The following is a 22,676-nucleotide window of genomic DNA, read 5'->3' on the forward strand; positions in this document are numbered from 1 at the left end:
TTAAATACAATTAACTTCCTGAAATCTAATATTTATTTACATAAGCTATTACAAAAGTATTGATGAAGTATGATATCACTTGAAATGAGGTACTGATTGTATACACCCTAATATAAAAAGTCTTGCTTGGATTCCAACTGGCATTCTAACCTCAGCTCTGTCAGAAACTCCCCGTCACGTGACACCGAGCCATTTTCTCTGCGCTTCAGTTTCCCAGCAAGTCAAACAGGAAATACGTCTTTGGGAGAAAACCGTGTGAGTGACAACACAAACGCCAAAGGCTTAGCACCCACAGTGGGAATGTAAAGGTCTCCTATTACAGTTGAGGTTTAAGCTTGTTATTATACTAGATAGCAGTCTTCTTTTTTAAAATTGTAATACTTAAAATTTTTTTTTCAATTACAGTTTACATTCAACACTATTTTGTATTAGTTTCAGGCAATGGTAGTTTCTGCAACTACTGTTACAGAACAAACAGGGGGGGTGCCTGGGACGATATACTATTATTGAAAAAAAAAGCCCCCAGGTCTGTCATGTCTGCCACCCGAGGAAAGATGTCTCTCAATGCCAGAGATTCGTGAAAAGGAAATGTTTATTTAATGCTATACAAACTTAAAGTAGTGACCTAATGTCTTTATCAAAAAATCCTAAAGTCCCTTAAAAGACCCACAAACAGACACAGTCCTTCCCTCCTTCCCCCTTTGCCCAGTCCAGAGTACCGTACCTCAGGAAAGGAAATAGAAGTCTATGGCTCAGGCAATCCTCTGGTTATTCCCAGTTAGTACTCCATCTCGACTGGGAGACCTCCCTGGGTTCCCGGCACCCTTAGCTGAGTTGCCGGGATCTCTGCTAAAACCAGGTGGTGGTTCCCCCTTCTAAAGCTGCGGGGGTCCCCACTCTGGCAAAGGCACGTGGTCCTCTCTCCCAGGGCCACGGGAGTCCCCATTCAGCCAAAACCGCGTGCTTCTCCCCCTGCGCAATGGCTGCAAGGGGGGGTGTCGCCACTCTGCCAAAGCTGAGTGGCGGTTCTCTGCTAAAGCCGCATGGTGATTCTCTCAAGTAGGGCTGCAGGAGTCTTCACTCTGCTAAAGCTGCATGGTACTCCCCCTGCTCAATGGCTGTGATCCTCTCTGCACTTCCACAGCCGTATGGTTCTCCCTCCCAGGGCTGCGGGAGTCTCCACTCTGTCAAGGCTGTGTGGTTCTCTCTCTTGGGGCCACGGGGGTCTTCACTCTGCCAAAGCTGTGTGGTTCTCTCTCTCTAATGGCTGTGATCCTCTCTGCCCTTCCACAGCTGCATGGTTCTCCCCCTCTCAGGGCTGCGGGAGTCTCCACTCTGTCAAGGCCGAGTGGTTCTCTCCAATGGCTGCTGCATCTGGGTTTAAATCCCCGCGCCAATCTTCCTCTGCAGCCCCATTTCCGACTCCTCCCACACTCGGCTTCACATGCCAGAACTCATACCCTTCCAGCTTTACTCGACTGCCATCATGAGTCTGGGCAGGTGTGGCCCCATGTCCTGGAGCCAATCATCTCCAAGCTCCCACGCAGGCGCTGTAACTCGGGGGACCTGTCCCCGCAAGTTACGTCTTGGTGGGGAAGTTACTTCCATTCCCTTGGCTCTGAGCCTGGCCACACCTATTTAACATATCTAAGTGACCAGCCAAAGGCTATAGATATGTTAAATGACCACACCAGAGGTTAGCTGCAAGGCTGTTGCTATGAGAAACAGCTTTCAAAGACCCTGCTCCACGTGTCTCTTCCCCCAGCCCACACCTGGGGAATGGGGGTGAAGACATCTTAAAATCTCCTGGACACCTTAAGTTCTGGACCCCATTTCAAATGCCTATTTGGGGTCCCCCCTCTTGGCTGCACCCTGTAACAAACTTACTTGCAGAACAGTATGTGGGATGGGGCATGCTATTGCTGCAATCTTTGGAAAATACACTTTGCCACAGTAATCAAAACGAAAGTAAATACTTGTCCACTGACATGAGAGGAAGGAAGAGAGAAAAAGAAGAGAGGTCCTCATGAGTTACCACATTAAAATAATCTAGGCAGCCCTGGCTGGTGTAGCTCAGTGGATTGAGCATGGGTCTGTGAAGCAAAAGGTTGCTGGTTCCATTCCCAGTCAGGGCATATGCTTGGGTTGCAAACCAGGTCTCCAGTAGGGGCCACATGAGAGGCAACTACACGTTGACGTTTCTCTCCCTCTCTTCCCTTCTAAAAATAAATAAATAAAATCTAAAAAAATCAATTGTGGAGGGTAACCTCAGTCTGTGAGGTCCTATGCTGTAAGAAAAAATAAAATAAAAAAAAATAATCTAGGCAAACATATTGAGAGGGACAAAAAACACCAGGAGTGCAACTGTGTGGCTGTGCCTAACAGTCCCAACTGTTACCAGCCTCTTGTATGAACAGTCCCAGGCCCTATGGTGTTGGGGCAAAGAACTCATTTCAGCCAAAGGAAAGGGATAATGTCAACTGTTACCCATCTCCCCTGTCCCCCACAAAAAAAAAAAACGCTCGAAAATAAAATCAGTTTCAAGACAAGCTTGAAGGCAATTTTTTCCCCCAAAATAAGTGCATGTGGCACCTGGTGGTGGACAGTCAAACGTGCACTCTCTCCCGTTGACTGCACTTACTGGGAAGTTCTTGAACGACGACGATCTCAACATCTGGAAGTGTACCTCTCCAAAGAGCCGACAAACACAGGGAGGGGAAGGACTCGGAAAAGAGGAAGGCATAGTAACAGTAGGACATCCATGTTGGAGTGTCTGGATAACTCAAATCAGCCTCCTTTTCATTAACCCTAAATCCCCTTACTTCTCTGTCCTATTGGCTTTTTGTGCACCTTCAAATTGGACATGGAGGAGGAACGGGGAGAGAGCAAGTTAACAAAGGAAACATTTGTAATTGCACTGTTGGGTGCGAGGGAGGGAGGTAGCGAAATGATGGCTGTAGTGATCAGCTCTAGAACCGTGGGCCCTGTCACCCGTGTTGTCCATCATCTCGGATACTCCTGGACCTGCCTGAGAATTTATTACAGCAAAAGCATGCTGTCTGTCTGTCTATCTATCTATCTATGTACGTTTAATCCTCACCCAAGGACATACTCACTGATTTTGGAGAGAGGGAAAGAAACATCAATGCAAGAGAGAAACATCAATTGGTTGCCTCTTGTACATGCCCCGACTGGGGACCAAACCCACAACCCAGGCATGTGCCTTGATTGAGAATTGAACCTGCCACCTTTCAGCTTAAGGGATGATGCTCCGACCAACCTATTTAGAATATAAGAATCATCCACGGGGGCAGGTTGATGATGCAGCTTTCTGGTCCAACAATCTGGGATGGGTGCAAGGGGACTATGGTTACTCAGGCAACCCAGGTTCTTAACATTGTTATACTTACTATTGCTTTGATATAAAGATCTTCGAAATCTATTTGTTTTTTCAACCTCTTAAAGCAAGTTTGAAAGCCACACTCTTCACGTTGATTTAAAAGTTGCCTTCTTCTTTTCTAGGAGGCCTTCCCCCTATCTGCTGACAAGGGGGGTCATCCTCTTTATTCCCCCACTGTGACTTTGCTCTGGGATGCACAGCCCTGTTCCTTGGCTGCACATCTCTCCTCCGCACCCATGCTTCCTCCACTCTGGGCCCCGTCCTAGCTGTATGCTCCAGGTGGCTTCATCTCCTGCAGGACCCACGCGCTAAACCTGAAATGCTCAGGAAAGGCCAGCATGGTGGCCCTACAGACTCAGAGACTGTAATCACATAGGGTGGTCTGAACATAAAAATTACTAACTAAAAGTGGATCATGGACAGTAGTCACGTTCTAGGCCTGTAGCTTCCTTGACAAAGGTCAGTCTTCACCTTAAGTGAAAAAGACCCCTTGGGGCACACCCACTGCACCAGAGCACGAGATCACAGAACCCCCTCATGGTACCTTGTTTTCTACGTACCATCTCAGCGTGGTGAGTATTACTCGTTAACCAAAAATATGTGTCTCCATTTCACTCTTGATCCAGTCTCACATTTCTTGGCTTTGCTTTCTCCTGACTCCCTAATCGACCACCAATGAATTTCATGTAACTCAACTTACCTTTTCTCCTTTTATTTTAATGTGTAAAAATATGAGGGGGGACCCCCAAGACCCAGGATTTATTTGCAAAAAATTGTACATTTATTCTTACATGTTTAAAATTCAATGACCTTTAAAGTACTCGCCATTTGACACAATATACCTACTGAGACTTGTTTCCTCACTAGTCAAAACAGTTTTTGAACTCATTGATTTTGACACCTTTTAGTGCTTCTGCTGTTTTTTGTTTTGTTTTGTTTTACCTCTTCCACATGAGCAAAATGTTTCCCTGCCAGGACTTGTTTTCCTCTGGGGAAACAAAAAAGAAAAATGTTTTCAGGGGTAAGATTAAGTGAATAGGGGAGATTGGGCACGAGGGTTGTGTCTTTTTTTTTTTTTTTGTCAAAAACTTCTGATCACTCAGCATGGTGTGGCCAGGTGCGCTTATAAATCACCCATCATGAAATGGGCCAATGTGCTGAGGCTTTAAAAAAAACAATTCACTGAAGCCAAAGGCAGCCTCTCACAACACCACTAGCTGGTACACTGACACAGATGGGTTACCAGAGCGCTCACCTAGCAGGAGAAGCCTGTGCTACAAGGCGCACGACCCCTACAAGATAATTCCAGTTTCTCAGGGGTACACCCCCTCATAAGCTGCAAAACTGCCATTCTGCAGAGCATTTTCTTAATCTGTTGAGATTTTGCTTCCTGGCAATTGTTGTCAATTTAGCTCAAATAGACTCATAAAAATTCTCTATTGGTTTGGATGTTTCTTACCACAAAACCAATTAAAGCCTCCTGCCCTGAGTAGACAGGTAGGGTTAAGACGGCCAGATGTAGCAAATAAAATTAGGGGGCATTCAGTTACACTTGAAATTCATTATGTCTCTTACAGTAAAGACCTATTCGTTATTCCTGTGAAATTCAAACTTATCGGGGCATCCTGTACTCTACCCAGCAACCCCAAGTAGGGTAGCACCAGTAGAGCAGGAGCTTAGAGGGTTTGCAGTGGGGCACTGGAAGGAGGAGGCCTCCTGCCTTCCTGGCCCAACAATAAAGCACCCAGCAGGTGCAGTGTGTGCTGCCAGCAGCCAGGCCCCACCTAGACCCTGAGGAAAGCGGGCCACGGGTCTTTGCTGGAACCCCGCCCAGGAGATGGGGGCCACAAAAGTTCCAGACGACCTGTAACGTCTGGTGCTTGGCTCCCGAAGATCCCTGAGACCATTCCGCAGGCCACAAACCAGAAGCAGGTCGCCCGACACCAAGATGGCGTGCGCTGCCAGCTTCCAATATGGCGGCGCGGACCGCGCCCGTGCTCGCGCACTGTACCCCATCGGCCCTCCTGCCTCTGAGAGCGCGTCTCGCGTTGCTGCGCGCCGCTTTCCCTTCGGTCTGGGTGGTGGTCCCCGCCGCCGCCCGGCACCATGGGGCTCCTCCGCTGGTGGCTGGTACTGCTGTGGTTGCTGGAGTCTCCCGCCCGCAGCCAGGAGGGTGAGTGCGAGCCGGGGCCGCGGTTGAGGGCCGTCAGGTGGACGTTCGCAAAATGACCGGGCCAAGCGGAGGACTGTCCGGCCGATGGTCTTTTACCTGCGCGAAGGCCCGCAGCGCGTGCCTCGCCTCGCCTCTTGCGAACTCTTCTCCCCGCGTTGCCCCGACCTCGCTCCCCTGGTGGCCCCCTCCCACGCGCGCGCACGCGCGGTCCTCAGTGGGGTCAACGGCTGGGCGGGGATCCCCGGGTGTGACCCGGCCACTCTCAGGCCCCCTCAGCCGAAGACTGGCGGTCGGGAGTGACCATGTAGAAGCGCTTATCGGAGCACTTTGTTTTTCTGGGGAGCGCTTTGTTATTATGGTAATAATCATAACGAATAGCTGGCGTTTGCGCCGCCCTTACTGGGAGCCCCGAACCGCGCTGGCGCTTTCCATCCCTGCCTCATGTAGTCGCCCACCGTCCCCACGGGCCAGGCTTCGCTCGTGTATCGGTTTTACTGAAGGAGATGTCGAGCTCAGGGAGGCCAGGTCCTCTGCCCGGGTTTGCACTGCTGGAGAGTGGCCCAACCTGTCACTTTGACTTGCAAAGCCCGTGCGTTACTTTGCACCCAGCTCTACCACCTTCTTAAGAGGGCCACTCTTACCCAGGCCGGCCGTTCACTGGGTTGGGTGTCGTCCCGCGTACCGAGGGGTTGAGGGTTCGATTCTTTCTAAAATTTTGTATTTTTTAAAGTATATTTTATTGATTATGCTATTATAGTTTTCCCAAGTTTTCCTCCTTTATCTCTCCTCCACACCTCAACCCTCCAGCATCGCCCACCCTTGAGGGTTCTATTCTTGATAGGGTCGTCACGTGCCTGGGTTGCGGGTTGGTTCCAGTTCGGGGTCCATGAGAGGCAACCCATGGGTGTTTTCTCACATCTGTGTTTCTCTCCCTCTCTTCCCCTCTCTCTAAAATTAATGCGTATGTCCTCAGGTAAGGATTCAAAAATAAATAAGGCCACTCTAGCTCAGGTCCCACCCCTCCTAGCCCCCACCCCAGGGTAACCTGCTGCTTGCTCTCTGGGCCCCTCAGGTGGGGGGCGGGGCAGCCACCCTGGAGGCATTGCTGGTTCCAGCAGTGGAGTCCTTCCTCTGATTGCCTCTTCACTCCACTCCTTGCAGGCCTCTTGAAGTCCACACCCTTTGGTCTTGCTTGTCATTCAGAACAGGAATGGGCAGGTCTTTCCTTTGCCTGGGTGTCCTGGTGGAGGCAGGGCTGCTGGCTTGCTAAGCAGGGAGAGAAGGTTCAGGAATAGTAACATAACTACCATTAATGAAAGCACTCACTATGTGGCAGCTGCTGCGTTCGTGCTTTACAAACATCATCTTATTTAATCTTTATTAATTTTTTAAAATTTATTGATTTTAGAGAGAGAGAGGAAGGGAGAAGAAGAGAAACATCAATTTGTTGTTCCACTTATTATGCATTCATTGGTTGTTTCTTGTATGTGCCCTGACCTGTGACCTTGGCTATTGGGAGGATGCTCTAATCAATTGAGCTACCTGGCCAGGGCCTCTTATGTAATCTTTAAATGCATATGAAGTAGATGTTGTTATCGTCCCCATTTTATAGATGAGAAAGCTGAGACTCAGCATCAATAAAACTTTTGCCAACATGAAACAGCCAGAGTTGAGGGGCCACAATTCAAGCCCAGGCCTGTCTGATTTCACAGTGAAAGGTCTGTCACTACAGTTAACCCCCAGCCTCAGAGAGGGGACAGCACGTGCTGGATATCTTACGTCTGGGAACGATCCCAGATCGTTCTCAAGTCTTCTCCATCCTGCTCTGTACCGGGAGTGGCTGTCCTGTATGGTCTCTCCTGCCTTCTGTCTTCCCTTGGGTTGGAATGAGGGGAAAGAGAGGTTGGGGTACCGATTCGCTTAGCTCCCTCCCTCAGCGGTTGTCACAGGTAGGCTGTGTCCCTCCACTGAAAGTCACAGCTTCTAGAAGTCTGTCCTTGCTGTTTGAAGGTTCTGTGACTCTTTCTGCCTCTGGCCTCAGAAGGAAGACCCCTGAGTGGTAACTGGCTTGCTGTTTGCTGTTACTGGTGCCGGAGTTCCTTACCATTGGTTGTGTTTTCCCTACACCCAGCCCCATGTTGGTGGTCCCTTTATTAAGCTTTCCTCAAATTGCCCAAGTTGAGTGTGCTTTCTGTTTCTTGGCTGATTCAGGGGACTGACTTAGTGTTGCATTCAGTGAGTCTGCTTGGTAGTCAGGGCCATATTCTCGTAGATCTGAGGATAACGCCAGCTGTGGGTGGTGGGGCGGTCATTGGTCACCACGGCTGGACCACGAATGGGGTGACGACCTAGGAACCTTCACCAGCTGGGTTTTTTTTCAGGGTGGCTGAAAGTCCAAGGCTTTTTAAAAAAATTTTATTTTTCTTTTTTAAAAAATTTTATTTATTTATTTTTTTGAGGGAAGGGAGGGAGAAAGAGAGAGAGAGAGAGAGAGAGAGAAAGAAACATCAATGTGTGGTTCCTGGGGGTCATGGCCTGCAACTCAGACATGTACCCTGAATGGGAATCGAACCTGCGACACTTTGGTTCGCAGCCTGCGCTCAATCCACTGAGCTACGCCAGCCAGGGCAAAATTTTATTTTTCAATTAGTGTTTACATTCAGTTATTTTGTATTAGTTTCAGGTGTACAGCAGAGTGGTGAGACAGTCATATACTTTACAAAGAGGTCCCCCTGGTATGTCAGGGGGTGCCCTCCTGGCGCTGTACCGAGTTATTACAATATCACGGACTCTATTTCCTGTGCAGTGCTCTCCATCCCTGGGACCATTCTGTGACGACCAGTGTGTAGGTCCCAATCCCTTCACCTTTTTCACCCTGTTGATTCCAAGGGTTTTTTTCTATGAAGGACACCACTGGCAGATTAACAGCTGGAGGCAGCAGTGCTGTACAGGCGTCAAGGGACAGGAGGTGACTCCTGGCTTCAGTGCACCCAGGCCTGTCCTCGCTAGACAGGCAGCGAGCAGATTCGCACTGAGTGGCCTTCAGGTGCCAGACGCTGTGCTGGGCACTGAGGGCATGACACTGAGCCAGACGGAGAAGCAGGCCTGGCCTCCCGTCTTATGGGGAAGGTGGGTGTTAAATGATTATAAATAATTAAGTCAATTACAAGAGTGGAAATGCTTCAAGGGGAGTTCCGGGGCATTCCTCGATGTTGTAGTGGGAGGCCCCTCTGGTGTGAGGGCAAGGGAAGGTGAAGTTCACCTCACAAGGAGAAGTTCAGGGTGAGAGCCGAAGGATGAGTTGGATTGGCCAGAAGAGGGGGCAGAGGGCTTTCCTGGCAGAGAAACCACCCTCAGGGCAGTTCTGAGGAAGGAAGGGGCTGGAAGTGCCGGGGGCACCAGCCCAGGGTGTGCGGGCAGAGGCCGCATCATGAGGGGCCTGGTATCCAGGCTCCAGAGCTCAGACTCCTGTGTCGGCAGGCGGGTGCGGAACAGGCTTCAGCAGAGGAGCGACACAGTCAGATTGATCTCTGACTTTCAGTTCCACGTGGGCCACCGTGCGGAACAGCGTGTGGAGGGGGAGATAGAGGGCCAGCCTCAGAGATTAGTTAGGTGACCGCAGCAGTTGTCTGGGTGAGAGACGGCTGTGGCCTGGGCTGAGGGGTGTCAGTGGGGATGGGAGAAGTGGGTGCATCCAAAATGTATTTAGCAGAGGAATTAATACAACTTAGTTGCTGTGCCCTTCTGTCTCTTTGAATTGTCAACATCAATCATATCATCATCATCATCTCTATCATCACTGCAGCCATTTATGGAGTCCTACTATGTGCTAGGGACCGTGCACATCTGTTCTCATTTAATCTGCACAGTATCCCTGTGAATTTCTGTGTTTCAGTGGTATTTTTGTACTCCCACATGTGGCTCCCCTGCCACAGAAGCCATTGTAAAAAAAACCCCAAAACCCCAAAACCCCTGGTGCTGGTAGAGAGCCTTCTGAGAAAAGCTGCACAGCGTGAAGGAGCTGGCCTAGGCCCGGGCTCCCTGGCAGAGTGGACGTGGTGCCCCCACCCTTGCTCTCCAGACCTCTTCCTTGCTGCCAGTAATGCAGTACTTTTCACTTATGGGCAGATCAAGCTGAACCCAGCTTGTTTAGGGTCGGAAGCAGTCTCTTTTGAAAGTGCATTACCCTGGGATGGTTCAGTGGCTCTGGAGTGGTAGGCCATTTCTGTCTCAGTGTGGAGCAATTCAGCAGTTTCTTTCTCCCAATACCTAAATGGAAACAACGGTCCCTGAGGCCATAAGGTTTTTTCCCTGGTCTGTACTGTCTATGTAAACGTCTTCACAGGGAGGGAAAACTACAGTCCCAAATTTAAAATGCCAGCTCTCTGCATCACTCAGACCCCCTCTTGCTTTTCTCTGGGGGACAGCTGTCTGTTTTTTTTGCTGAGGCTGATCAGGGAGAACCAGATTCTAATTTGTACCCTGATTTTTTTTCTCCTGAGGTTCTCCTAGGATATTGGCATTCTCTGTTTACTTATTGGCCCTGGAATGTTGATTAGGTTCAGAGAGAGCAGATCTCTGCACAGCTGGGGCATTTGGGAGTCGGGCTGGCTCTCCAGTTGCTCACCCTTTGTCCTTCTCCAGACTCCTCACCTCTCTGGCTTCGTTTCCTGCTTTGTCTTGTGGAGCGATGCAGCAAACACGTTAATTTGTTTGTTTGTTTGCTTGCTTTTCTGATTATTCAGGCAGCACATGTTCATCCAACAAAGGCTACAGAAAGACCTCCATTGTGGCTCCCATTCGCGCCAAATTTCAGAGCTCCCTGCACTGGCCCCCAGCCCTTTCTCCAGGTCATAGTGACAGAGGTACTTGACCCTCTTCTGTCAAAGCCCCTCTTTGCTGCCCAAGTCCTGTACTTGGTCGTATCTAACCTATAGTGTCCCCTCTCCCTCCTGACATGCTCTCCCGTCAGCTCTATACATCCTTAAGTTTCTCCTATGTTGTAAAAACCAGAACAGAAACCTCCCTCAGCCCCTTGTCTGCCGGTAGCAACCACCCTGTTTTTATTCTCCCCCTTCATTGCTAGACTTTCAGAAAGAATTGCATGTATTTATCCACGTAGTTACTATGTCTGGTGTTCCTCATTCTTTTGTGTGGACCCATATTTCCATATGTTACCATTTTTCTTCTGCTTGGAGGAGTTCCTTTAAAATTCTCATCATGAGATCTGCTGGTGATGAATTCTTTCATCTTCTGTATGTGTGAAAAAATATTTATTTGCCTTTGTTTTTTGAAAGGTATTTTTACTGGGTATAGAATTCTAGGCTGAGGTGCGGGCCAGTGGCGCAATGGATAACGCGTCTGACTACGGATCAGAAGATTCTAGAATTCTAGGCTTGTAGTTTTTTTTTTTCCCTTCTGGTACTTTATTTTCTTTACAGTACTTTATACTTATCATTCTTTCAGATACTTTTTCTGTCCCTCCTCCCACCCCCACCTTTTACTTTCTTTCAGATACCCCAATTATCAGTACATAAGACCATTTTGAAATTGTCACACAGCTCACTGATGCTCTTATTTTTTTTTCCGAACACTTTCCCATTGCATGTTTCATTTGGATTGGTTCTGTTGTTGCTATGCCTTCACGTTCACTACCTTTTCTTCTGTAATGTTTCATCTGCAACTAATCCCATCCAGTGCAGTTTTCATTTGAGACATTGTAGTTGTCATCACTAGAAGTATAATTTGGTGTTTTAAAAAAATCTTATGTCTTTATATCTACTTAACTTTTTGAACTCCTGTTATACAGTTATAATTATGGCTTTAATATCTTTGTCTAATAATTCTTTTTTTTAAGATTGTATGTATGTATTTTTAGAGAGAGAGGAAGTGAGGAAGAAAGAGAGAAGGAAAGAATCATTGATGTGAGAGAGAAACATCAATCAGTTGTGCCCCTTGCACACTCCTGACCAGGGACCAAACCTGCAACCCAGGCATGTGCCCTGACCAGGAATCGAACTGGGGACCTTTTGCTTTGTGGAATGACACCCAACCAACTGAGCTGTACTTGTCAGGGTCCTCGTCTAATCCGATATTGGTAAAAATTCTGGGCCACTTTCAGTTGGTTGATTATTCTTGTCATTCTGGGTAATTTTCCTGCTTCTCTGTTTGCCTGAAAATCATTGGCTGGATGCTAGAGATGAATTTTACCTTGATGGATATTTTAGTATCCCTATAAATGTTCAAGAGTCTTGTTCTGCAGAACAGTTAAGGTCAACCTCTGAAAATTAAACTGCTGAAAACAATTCGATCCATGCTTTTAAAGTCTGTTAGATGGGAGCAGAGCTGTACTTACTCCAGGGTTAATTGTGCTCCACTACCGAGGTGAGTCCTTTTGTGTACTCCACCCAGTGCCCCATGAAATAGGAGGTTTTTCCATCTAGCTGCTGGGTACAGGTACTGTTTCCAGGTCTGTGTGAATGTTGGATACTGTTGCCTCTAATCCTTTGGGGTGGTTCTTCCCCTGGCTTTGGAGAGTTTAGTCACATGCAGGCGCTGACCAGTACACCTGAGGGGTCCCTGTGCATATCTCTGGAGTCCCTGCTCTGCAGCTCTTCCATCCTCAGAATTGTCCCCTGCAAACTCCAGCTTCCTTGGTCTGCTCCCCTCAGCTCCATTTCCTCACCTCAGTGAGTCCACCGGGCTCCGCGTATGTCCCCTCCCCCACGCAGCGGTGGCGATGCCCTCAGGCAGTAAGCTGTTTCAGCTGCAGGGCTCTCATTCGCTTGACTGTTTCTTGGGATCACTGGCCTTTTTGCTGGATGACTAGTCTTCTGAAACTGTTGTTTCACACATTTGACTGTTTTTTGGGTTACTTTAGGAGGAAGGGTAAATCTGGTCCCCAATATTCCATCTTAGCCAGAAATAGGATTTTTTTGAATCACTGAATGATCCTGCCAATCTCTATGGGAATATTCTTTAAGACCCTGTACAAGTGTGCATACCTTAGAAAGCTCCCAGACCCCTACCCAACTCTGAAGCTAGTTGGTCATTTATAATCTGGCAACATGCTGCTGGCTTGGCTGAGCTCATTCCCCAGCTGGTGGTTCCCCAGCCACAAGGCGAGCCTATGTGAGTGCAGCAGGGGCTCATTGGTTTGCTCTAGTTGGTGTCTGGCACGGGGTCTGGTAGCTGTTGTTGAGTCAATGAGGGTTGGAGAGGAGGAGTCTTTGTTATGGAGGTGAGTGCAGCTTGCTACATGGACATACAGGCCTGCCCGGGACTCTCCCCGTACCCGAGCATGTTACCTAGGCCCCAGCTAGTGGCTCCAGAGTGGGAGGAGGGTTTTCCTTTTCTCCTTGCTGCCACTCCTGTGCTCCCACCCCGGCTCTGCAGCTTGCTAGCTGCGTGCCATGGGGCACTGTGCTGTACCTCTCTGCGCCTCGCTTGGCCATCTGTTAAGTGGGGGTGATGGCCCTTGTCCCGCCCATCTCACAGAACTGTTATGACGTGTGCAACAATGCTTTGCCATAATAGAGTCTTCTGTAGAGCCGTCATTATTTTCTTGGGTATTTTCATCAAACGAAATGTTAAAATGTTTGTATAATATTTTCACAATTGGATATATGTACTGAAATGCTTTTGTTTATAATTCACATGGCAAGTGGTAGGTTTTGCTTGAAGGTATGTATTTGTCCACTTATTTATTTTTGACTTAAAAATTATTTTTAAAAATTAATTTAAAATTTATTTTTATTTATTTTTTAAAAAATATTTTATTGATCATGCTATTACACTTGTCCCACTTTCCCCACTTCACTCCCCTCCACCCTGCACACCCCCTCCCACCTGCATTCCCCCACTTTAGTTCATGTCCATGGGTCGTACATATAAGTTCTTTGGCTTCTACATTTCCCATACTATTCTTTACCTCCCCCAGTCTATTTTCTACCTACCATCTATGCTACTTATTCTCTGTACCTTTTCCCCTCCATCTCCCCCCCCCACTCCCCTACAGCTAACCCTCCATGTGATCTCCATTTTTGTGGTTCTGTCCCTGTTCTAGTTGTTTGCTTAGTTTCTTTTGGTTTTGCTTTAGGTGTGGTTGTTAATAATTGTGAGTTTGCTGTCATTTTACTATACGTGTTTTTTATCTTCCTTTTCTTAGATAAGTCCCTTTAACATTTCATATAATAAGGGCTTGGTGATGATGAATTCCTTTAACTTGACCTTATCTGAGAAGCACTTTATCTGCCCTTCAATTCTAAATGAAAGCTTTTCTGGATAGAGTAATCTTGGATGTAGGTCCTTGCCTTTCATGACTTGGAATACTTCTTTCCAGCCCCTTCTTGCCTGTAAGGTCTCTTTTCAGAAATCAGCTGATAGTCTTATGGGAACTCCTTTGTAGGTAACTATCTCCTGTTGTCTTGCTGCTTTTAAGATTCTCTCCTTATCTTTAATGTTGGGTAATGTAATTATGATGTGCCTTGGAGTGTTCCTCCTTGGGTCCAACTTCTTTGGGATTTTCTGAGCTTCCTGGACTTCCTGGAAGTCTATTTCCATTGCCAGATGGGGAATTTTTCCTTCATTATTTGTTCAAATAAGTTTTCAATTTGTTGCTCTTCCTCTTCCCCTTCTGGTACCCCTATAATTCAGATGTTGGAATGTTTAGAGATGTCCCAGAGGTTCCTAAGTCTTGCCTCATTTTTTTGAATTTTTGTTTCTTCGTTCTGTTTTGGTTGAATGTTTCTTTCTTCCTTTTGCTCCAGACTGTTGATTCAAGTCCTGGTTTCCTTCCTGTCACTGTTGGTTCCCTGTAGATTTTTCATTTCACATAATGCAACCTTTATTGCTGCCTGGGTGTTTTTATGCTGTTGAAGTACCCAGTGAGTTCCTGGAGCATCCTGATTACCAGTGTTTTGAACTGTGCATCTAATAGGTTGGCTATCCCTTTCTCACTTAGTTGTATTTTTTCTGGAGCTTTGATCTGTTCTTTCATTTGGGCCATTTTTTTTGCACCTTACGTAGTGAGGGGTGGAACCTTAGGTATTCACCAGGGTGGGCAACTCACAACACTGTGTTGTGATGCTGTACTGTATGTGGGGCAGGGGTCCGAGAAGGAACAATGGCACTTGCTCTGCTTTCAGTCACTTCCCCTACTTCCCACAAGCAAATTGGGCCCTTCTGGTGCTGATTCCCAGGTGGGTGGGTTTGTGTGCGTTCCAGGGTCTCTCCAACGACCTCTCCTGTGAGGCTGGGAGTTTCTCCCGCTGCTGCCACAACCCCCACTGGTTGTTTTTAATCGGTGGTTTAAGGCTTTATTTCCCTGCGCTGGAGCCCTGGTTGCATTGTCTGTCTCATTCCCCAGGTGTTCCTCCTGGTATATCTGCCCATGAATGTGGGACCGTTCGCTCCGCAATCTGCCACTGTGCTGGGTCTGCCAGCTGCCACCTCACTGCGAGTCCTCTCTGCCTGCCTGTGCATCTCTGCCCCTCCTACTGGTCTGGATGGATAGTTCTTCTTTAACTCCTTGGTTGTCGGACTTCCATACAGTTTGATTTTCTGTCAGTTCTGGTTGATTTTAAATTTGTTATTGTCCTTCTTGGGTTGTGTGAGGAGACATATTTTTCTACCTACACCTCCATCTTGGCTGGAAGTCCAAACTTTTATTTATTTTTAGAGAGAGGTGGAGGGAGGGAGAAAGAGAGGGAGAGCAACATGTGCAAGGGAGACACTGATCGGTTGCCTCTCACACACCCCTAATTGGGGACCTGGCCAGAGAGAGAGACAGTCTGCAGCCTCAGTGTGTCGGGAGGCTGCTCTAACTCACTGAGCTACCTGCCCAGGGCTTGTCCTCTTACATATTTGGCGTTCATTAGTCTAGCTCTTCCTTGAGGCTTTCTTCAGGGCCTGGAGAATGGTGGGGGGCTCTCTGGTAGTTTAATGGGAAGGGTAGCTTTTTTTTCTGTAGGGAGAATGTCGTATTTGAGGAGAACTGTAAATCTTTTGGGTTTACATGTTTGGAATCCGAATATGACTGAACATGCTGGCATGTTTCGGTTGCAGAGAAGAAACATGGTGACTTATGGTCAGAGGAGCAGCAGGCTCCCCCGTTCCATGTGGGGGCAGTGTACTTGAGTGAAGAGGAGCCTTCGCATGGCCTGATGGGCCCGGACACGTCAGCAGAAGAGGCCGGGGCAGTGCCGGGGCTGGACACTGAAGGCGACCACGTGGTGATGCTGTCTGTGGTTCCTGGGGAAGCCGAAGGCAAACGGAGCTCGGAGCCCAGCGACGGCACCTGCAGGGCTGGAGGGAACGAGGACTCTCGGTGCAGCCTCCGGGAGCACCTCTTTTCTCTGGACAGCGCTGGAGCCAACTTCCCGGACAGGGAAGAGGAGGATTACCCGGAGCCAGAAGCAGCCGAAGCCGACCCGGCCCCTGTCGAGGACTCCAATCACACCGACAGCCAGAAATCCCCCAAGGTCAACTGCGAGGAAAGAAACGTCACTGGAATAGAAAATTTCACCCTGAAAATTTTAAATATGTCACAAGTAAGAAAAAAATGACTTAGTGCTTTTCTCCTTTTTAGCACATTGATTTCATGATTCAGGATTCTCGATCAGCTTTCAAAAGGGGGTGGTGATCTTGATCATGTTGTAAGTAGGATGGTGTTCAGTGGCTGAATCAGTGAAGATGGACTTGGCTCCCTGCGATCTTCATAGGGAAAGGGGGAGAAATAACTAGTGTCTGTTACGCTTTTGGGGGTAGTCTCACCACCAAGCCCCATGACAGAAGTCCAGGTGGACATCAGAATCGTAACAGAAACCACTTAAACAATCTGGATTGTGAATCCAGTGTTTATTCTTGAGAGACTGCTGAGACAGTTGTCCCAAACCAAGCCATGTTGGGTAGACAGTGACTCCCCAGAGAATGCTCAGGTGATGAGGACTGGCAGTTTCCTGTTAGATACTTATGTCAGATAGCACAGGAATACAGGGAAGTCCGAGATCTGAAAGCTGTGACTGCTTCTTTTAGATGAGGGCAGGTAAGGTGTGTCGAGCACACATAACTCCTCTAAGAGCAGGGTCAGCCCTGGCCTCACATCCTGCCCTCAGGGCCTGGTCAGCACCGTGCCAAGCTCTGTGGGACCTGTCTCACAGGTGGGGCAGGTGTCACACACATGACCAGGAGTGGCATGAAGGAGAGAGTGCTTTAATATAAGCAGTCTGAGGGTGGTGGATGAAAGTTTTTTTGTTTATTTTCAGATTTTTAAAATTTATTTTTAGAGAGAGGGAAAGGAGGGAAGAAAGGGAGAGAAACTTCAGTGTGTGAGAGAAACGTCAATCATTTGGTTCTTGCACTCCCCCAACTGGGGACCTGGCCTGCAACCCAGGCATGTGCCCTGACTGGGAATTGAACCTGAGACCTTTTGATTCGCAGGCCAGCACTCAATCCACTGAGCCACACCAGCCTGGACAGGGATGGTGCACTTTTGACTTGAACCCACCTTTGGCCAAATACATTGATCCAACTGCTTAGTATAGACTTGGATGTACTGAGATGATCGTTTGGGCCTGAGATCACAGTGCTTTCATAGTGCTATCAGATTGTGTGAAATGCAGAATTCAGGGCTGGGACGGTGGCCTGTACCCTGCGAGTATTTGAATGGAGAAATTATGAAAAATAGTTAAAAGGCTGCATAGTAATATTAAGAAAGCTTAGAGGAAAGTTTGTAACTTGTCATTTGATAGTACTTTTTTGTTGATTGATGTGGATGCAATGGTTCAAAATACAGAAGGTTGTACGGGGTGCACTACAGTCCCCCTCCCACCCCTGCTCCTACCTCCTTTCCCCGGAGGCAGCGGTGTTTCCTGTTTCCTGCGTGTCCTTCCAGAACAGGTACACTGACTGCCGACTTTAACTCTTGTTTCTTTTACCGCAGGACCTTATGGATTTTCTAGACCCCAACGGCAGTGATTGCACGCTAGTCCTGTTTTACACGCCTTGGTGCCGATTTTCTGCCAGTTTGGCTCCTCATTTTAACGCTCTGCCCCGGGCATTTCCAGCTCTTCATTTTTTGGCCCTGGATGCATCTCAGCATAGCAGGTATCTTCCCTTTGTTGGTGTCCGACTCATCCTTTGGGATGACAGTGGCGGTTACTTGGAGGTGGTAATTAGTTCAGTGAAAAGCAGAGGAGGTAGGCGTGAGCTTTGCAGAGGGAAGGCATGTGTGAGTGAGGAGTGAGGGGTGTCGACTGACTGAGGAAGCGGATGGCTGCCGTTCTGGGGGCCCCTTTTGAGGAGGGAGGGCTGTTTCCGTGAGGTGGAGGTGGCTCTGCCTGATGCCAGGGGAGGGGCCCAAGGACTTTCTAGGATCTTGGCCAGAATCAGTTAGCAGAATCAGATCACAAGTAGGATCTTCCTTTGTGACTTTCATCTACAGTGTAGGTCCCCAGCCCTGACAGCCCAACTCTTGGCACCCCAGTTCTATGTTTATTTACGATTTCTTTTTCTTCTCTCTCTTCCTTTTCTTCCTTTTCCTTTCTTACATTTATTTTTGCATGAATATTCCTTACTAGACATTCAATAAATTAATTCAGTGAATTAATTTAGTCTTTTAAAGTGACATTTACCCGTTTTATATTTGTTTTATATTGTCGAGTGGACTCTTGACTTTTGTAAGTGCTCGGTAAGGTCAGTTCCTGAGGACTCTGGTGAGATGGGACACGTTTCCCTCAGCCTCTGCCGGTGCCTGGGTTACCGGCGGCATGTGGTCCTCATGCTCTAGAGCAGACGCCCCTCAGCCGCTCACAGCAGAGTGCTGTGTGTGAGCAAATGCAGGAAGTCGGGCGAGGGTCGGGTTCGTGGTAGAAATGGAGTAAGACCTGATGACCTGTGCTCTGGGGACTTTTGGTGTGGGTGACTGCCAGTGTTGACCTGAAATGGCTCACGAAGAAGAAAACTGCCCGACAAATTAGTCATTTTCACCAGGGCATCAGGGAAGTAGATCTAAGTGGCCTGGCCTAAGATAACAGGTTGATGGGAAGGATGGTCCAGCTCAATGTCCAGCTTTGACTGGGCCTCCCCACTGTCTCCAGGCCGTCAGGGGAGCTCCAGCACCTGCTCAGAACTTTTTGGTTTGGGGTCTGGTACTTTGACCCCCCACTACCGTCCCCCATTCCCTGCACCTGCTTTGTTCTCTCATGTGCACGTATCCTTCTCCGCGTCTAGTATGGTGCCTTAATTATGGAGAAGACAGGATACTTGTTCTCAGATGGACGGTGTGGGACGCGAGATTGTCTCCTATTAATATTTAAGTTAAAGCATGTCTACGAAAGAAAAACCCTGATTGTCCAACATCGCCATTTTACAATGGGGGCAGATGAGGCTTGAAGAGGAAAGGTGATCTGCAGGTTACACAGATTACCTGGTCCAGAGGCAGAACTGAGGCTGACCCCAGGGTTCTGACTCAGAGCTCCACGCTGCACTGTGTTACGAAAAGGTGGACAGAGCGGAGCCACGCAGGTCACATTGCTTCTCAGTCATCCGCCCTAGTTGTGAGCTGCTGGTATGTTTGTTAGATTATAGATCCCTTATTGCCAGCTTACCAGACTAAGTGTTTCCCATAAGTTGAATCTTTTATGAGGGGTGGAGGTGGGCATTCTGGAGAGTTTGAAATGCCTTCTGTCAAGTGAATTGACACTGTGCTTTGTCTCTGAGTTAGAAATTTTTGATCTGGAAGTTAGGGACTTATGCCTCCAACCGTGACCCCTGAGGAAAGAGGCCAGAAGTGGCAAGTCTAAAGTTTAAATATCAGAAAGTCTATTCTGATGTTGCGTGGAGGTCAGAAACCTCTCTGCAATATCAGATCCTGTCTCGTTTATTGCCATCGATTCTCATATGGTCACTGTGTGAGAATGCCCGCTGTTAATTTGGGTTTTCTGACTTTCTCTCATAGCCTGTCTACCAGGTTTGGCACTGTAGCTGTTCCTAACATCTTGTTATTTCAAGGAGCTAAACCGATGGCTAGATTTAATCACACAGACCGAACACTGGAGACACTGAAGATCTTCATTTTTAATCAGACAGGTACGTAGAAGTGATGTGCTGTAGACGAAGACATTTTATTGCTGGGGGACGAGCCTTCTGTGAGTTCTGATCCGCTGTCACCCTGAGTGAAGGGGTCAAGATTGCTGTCAAAGGCGAGACTCCTCTTCCAGTGCTCTGTCGTGAGCCTGCTGAACGGCTCCCAACCCGCATGCCACGAGTCGGTAATTTTCGTATGCTTAAAGACGCCTTTAAAAAAATGGAGTGCTTTATTCAGACAAAATTCTCATAACATGCACCTGTAGATACCTTTTTAAACCCATTTTTCATTCGAGTATAATATTTACACAGAAATACACATCAGTCAGCAGTGAACTGGGTGATGAACTTTCACAAAGTGAACACCTTGGGTAACCAGTACTCAGATCCAGAAAGAGAACACTACCAGCCTCACCCTCCCCCCCCGCCCCCAGCATTGCTGCTCCTGCCCTCCTCAGGGGGAACCACTGTCTTGACTCCTGACATCATAGACTAGTGTGGCCTGTTTTTGAACTTTATATCAATGGAGACAAAGTATGGATTGTTTGGCTTATTTCACTCCCCATTGTATCTGTGGGATCCATCTGCACTGTTGTGTATGGCTGTGTTATGTTTTTTGTTCCTGGATAGCATTCCATTTATTAATCCATTTGTAGATGCTGTTTTAATTCCTTAATATTTGCCAAACCAGATGGCCTTATTTTTTACTCTGTAAAAGTTTGAGCATTGTATATTGAAGAAATTTCCTTCATTAGGAAAGTCTGCTCCTCAAAAGCTTTAACACCTCAATAATGAACATCCATCTTCTTCCTGAAGTATATTCCCTGGAAATAAACACAAATTATAACATACCTTCCATATATATGAAGTTGCATGTAATTACTTATATCTAACACTAAAGAACAAAGAGCTGAGTGGCCTCATAGGAGAAGGCTTTGTACCAGGTGGTTAGCTATTTCAGGTCTTGCCATTCAGGTTGATATGGAGAGGGGGAGCTATTTTGTTCAATGTTCTAAAGAAAACATAGGATACAAATAAAATCGGTAATCACCGATCCCAATTGTTACTTGTGCTAACAATTCTTTTAGTAAATTCATTTAAAAAAAAGAAAACCTGACCTGGTGAGGACACGTACGAGAAGCAACAAATGAATGCATAGATAAGTGGACCAACAAATTGATGTTTCTCTCTCACCCCACTTCCTCTCCCTCTAAAAATTAACAAATAAAAAGAGAACAAAAGACAGCTCTTAACATCTTATGAGCTCACAGAAATTCTAGTGTTTTAGTTTAGAGCAGCTGCATGGATTCCTGTTCCTTTGACAGGGAGAGAAGGCGAATTACAGACTCCACCGATAGGCGAGCGAGACCCATCCCGGATAGATCAGTGTGGCATTTAAGACTGCACGTCATTTTGGGTGTCATGCAGAGTACTTCAGAAAGGTCTGCAGCGGGTGTGTTTTCTATCTGATTGGAAACAAGTGATTTCTATTGCAGGTATAGAAGCCAAGAAAAATGTGGTGGTAACTCAAGCTGACCAAGTGGGCCCTCTTCCCAGCACGACGACAAAAAACGTGGACTGGCTGCTTGTATTTTCCTTGTTCTTTTTAACTAGTTTTATTATGTATGCTACCATTCGAACTGAGAACATTCGGCGGCTAATTCCAGGACAAGAGCAGGAGCATGCGGAGTAGGGAGGCATTGAAGGAAGTTGGAAAGAGGAGTTTCAGTCCTTCGCTTCAGAAATTAATGCTGCGATTTCATAATGTTTTCACTCTCCAGTGAAGAGTCGACTTACAACTGCAGTCCAAGAATCATGCATTCGTTGAACTGTTAAATGTGTAAAAAATTATAAACTGGTGTTTTAACTAGTATTCCAGTAAAGCAATGCAAAATATCCAGTAGAATTCACTATTTTTGCTTTTACTACCAGAACATAATCCAGTATTTTTAAAAAAGATTTTATTTATTTATTTTAGACAGAAGGGGAGGGAGGGAGAAAGAGAGGGAGAGAAACATCGATTGGTTGCCTCTCACACGCCCCCAAGCAGGTAACCCAGTATTTTAAGGGAATGATCCAGTTTGAAACATGATGTGTTCTGGTGGAATGATGAGTGGGACAATCTAACTATATAAAAGGCAGAAACAGGACTTCCCGATGAGTCTTAGAAAACTCCTGGTTCCCGCATGTCTAAGAAGGTGGGTTTTCTGTCATCTGCAGGCGCGCTCACACACTTCAAGAGGAGAGTGTTGGGATGGGAAGAATAAACTAGAATTGCTAAGTGTGACCTTACAAGTAGCAACTGATGGGAAAACAAGAGTCAAACACCCTGGCGTTTGGGACCTCGGACTTCACCGAAAGACTCGGAAGTGGTTTAAGAAGTGTTTTCTGGGTAAGGCAGATGTTAGAAGGTATCATAACTGAAGCTTCTTTAGCTTCAGTTCTGTGCTGATGCATCAGGTGAACTTTAAAATGTTGGTTAGCACTGTGCTATGTTTAGTGAGAGCCAAAAGAAATATAAAACACTGTCCTTGCCCCCAAGTTGATTCTAGTCTAGTTTTAAGACACAGATGGGTAGAAAACAGATGTGTAATTTATACAAACTTTTTGAAAAGCTGTTTCTAAAAGATCCCTTAAATTCAGATATGACATCTGAGTACATGATGATAAATTGCTTGTATACTGATTGTTTCTAGTGTTTGAGAGAGCAGCTCATTTCATAAGGCACCCTAAATCCTATGGAAATAGAACCTTAGATGAGTCTTCTCAGCGTTACACTGGATGAGAGTTTAAAACTTGGTGTCACGTGGACAGCTATGGCTAGGGCAGTCACCGGCACGAGGGCTCTGTGGCTCAGAACAGTCCCGTTCCTATTGCCACTTCATAAAGGAGCAAACCACCCCCCGGTTCCCTTTCCTATCGGATCTGAACCCCAGTCTTGGTGGTCATAAAAGGAGGGAAAGTAATACTGAAGCTGGCCTCAAAGCTCTGTAGCATGTGGGCTAGTTTCAAACAAGG

General features: G+C 47.1%; 1 protein-coding gene and 1 non-coding gene across 3 annotated transcripts; both read left to right on the forward strand.

The window, feature by feature from the left end:
* Positions 1-5,247: 5,247 nt before the first annotated feature.
* TXNDC15 (thioredoxin domain containing 15) lies at positions 5,248-22,196 on the forward strand. Of its 2 annotated transcripts, none has more exons than XM_036013777.1 (5): positions 5,248-5,573; positions 15,639-16,123; positions 17,515-17,678; positions 19,531-19,661; positions 21,879-22,196. In XM_036013777.1, exons 1-5 carry the CDS (start codon positions 5,507-5,509, stop codon positions 21,923-21,925), a joined length of 894 nt encoding a protein of 297 aa, XP_035869670.1. In that variant the 5' UTR covers positions 5,248-5,506; the 3' UTR covers positions 21,926-22,196. The 2 variants fall into 2 exon arrangements, with proteins under 2 accessions (XP_035869670.1, XP_028383740.1); XM_028527939.2 differs by lacking the exon at positions 21,879-22,196 and adding an exon at positions 21,155-21,556 and having other exon boundaries at positions 5,256-5,573.
* Positions 22,197-22,556: 360 nt separating this feature from the next.
* LOC114510483 lies at positions 22,557-22,676 on the forward strand. Its single transcript, XR_003685661.1, has one exon. It is a non-coding gene; the product is annotated as a small nucleolar RNA SNORA61 (small nucleolar RNA).

Source organism: Phyllostomus discolor, chromosome 13 (genome assembly GCF_004126475.2).
Source record: "Phyllostomus discolor isolate MPI-MPIP mPhyDis1 chromosome 13, mPhyDis1.pri.v3, whole genome shotgun sequence".
NCBI lineage: Eukaryota > Metazoa > Chordata > Mammalia > Chiroptera > Phyllostomidae > Phyllostomus > Phyllostomus discolor.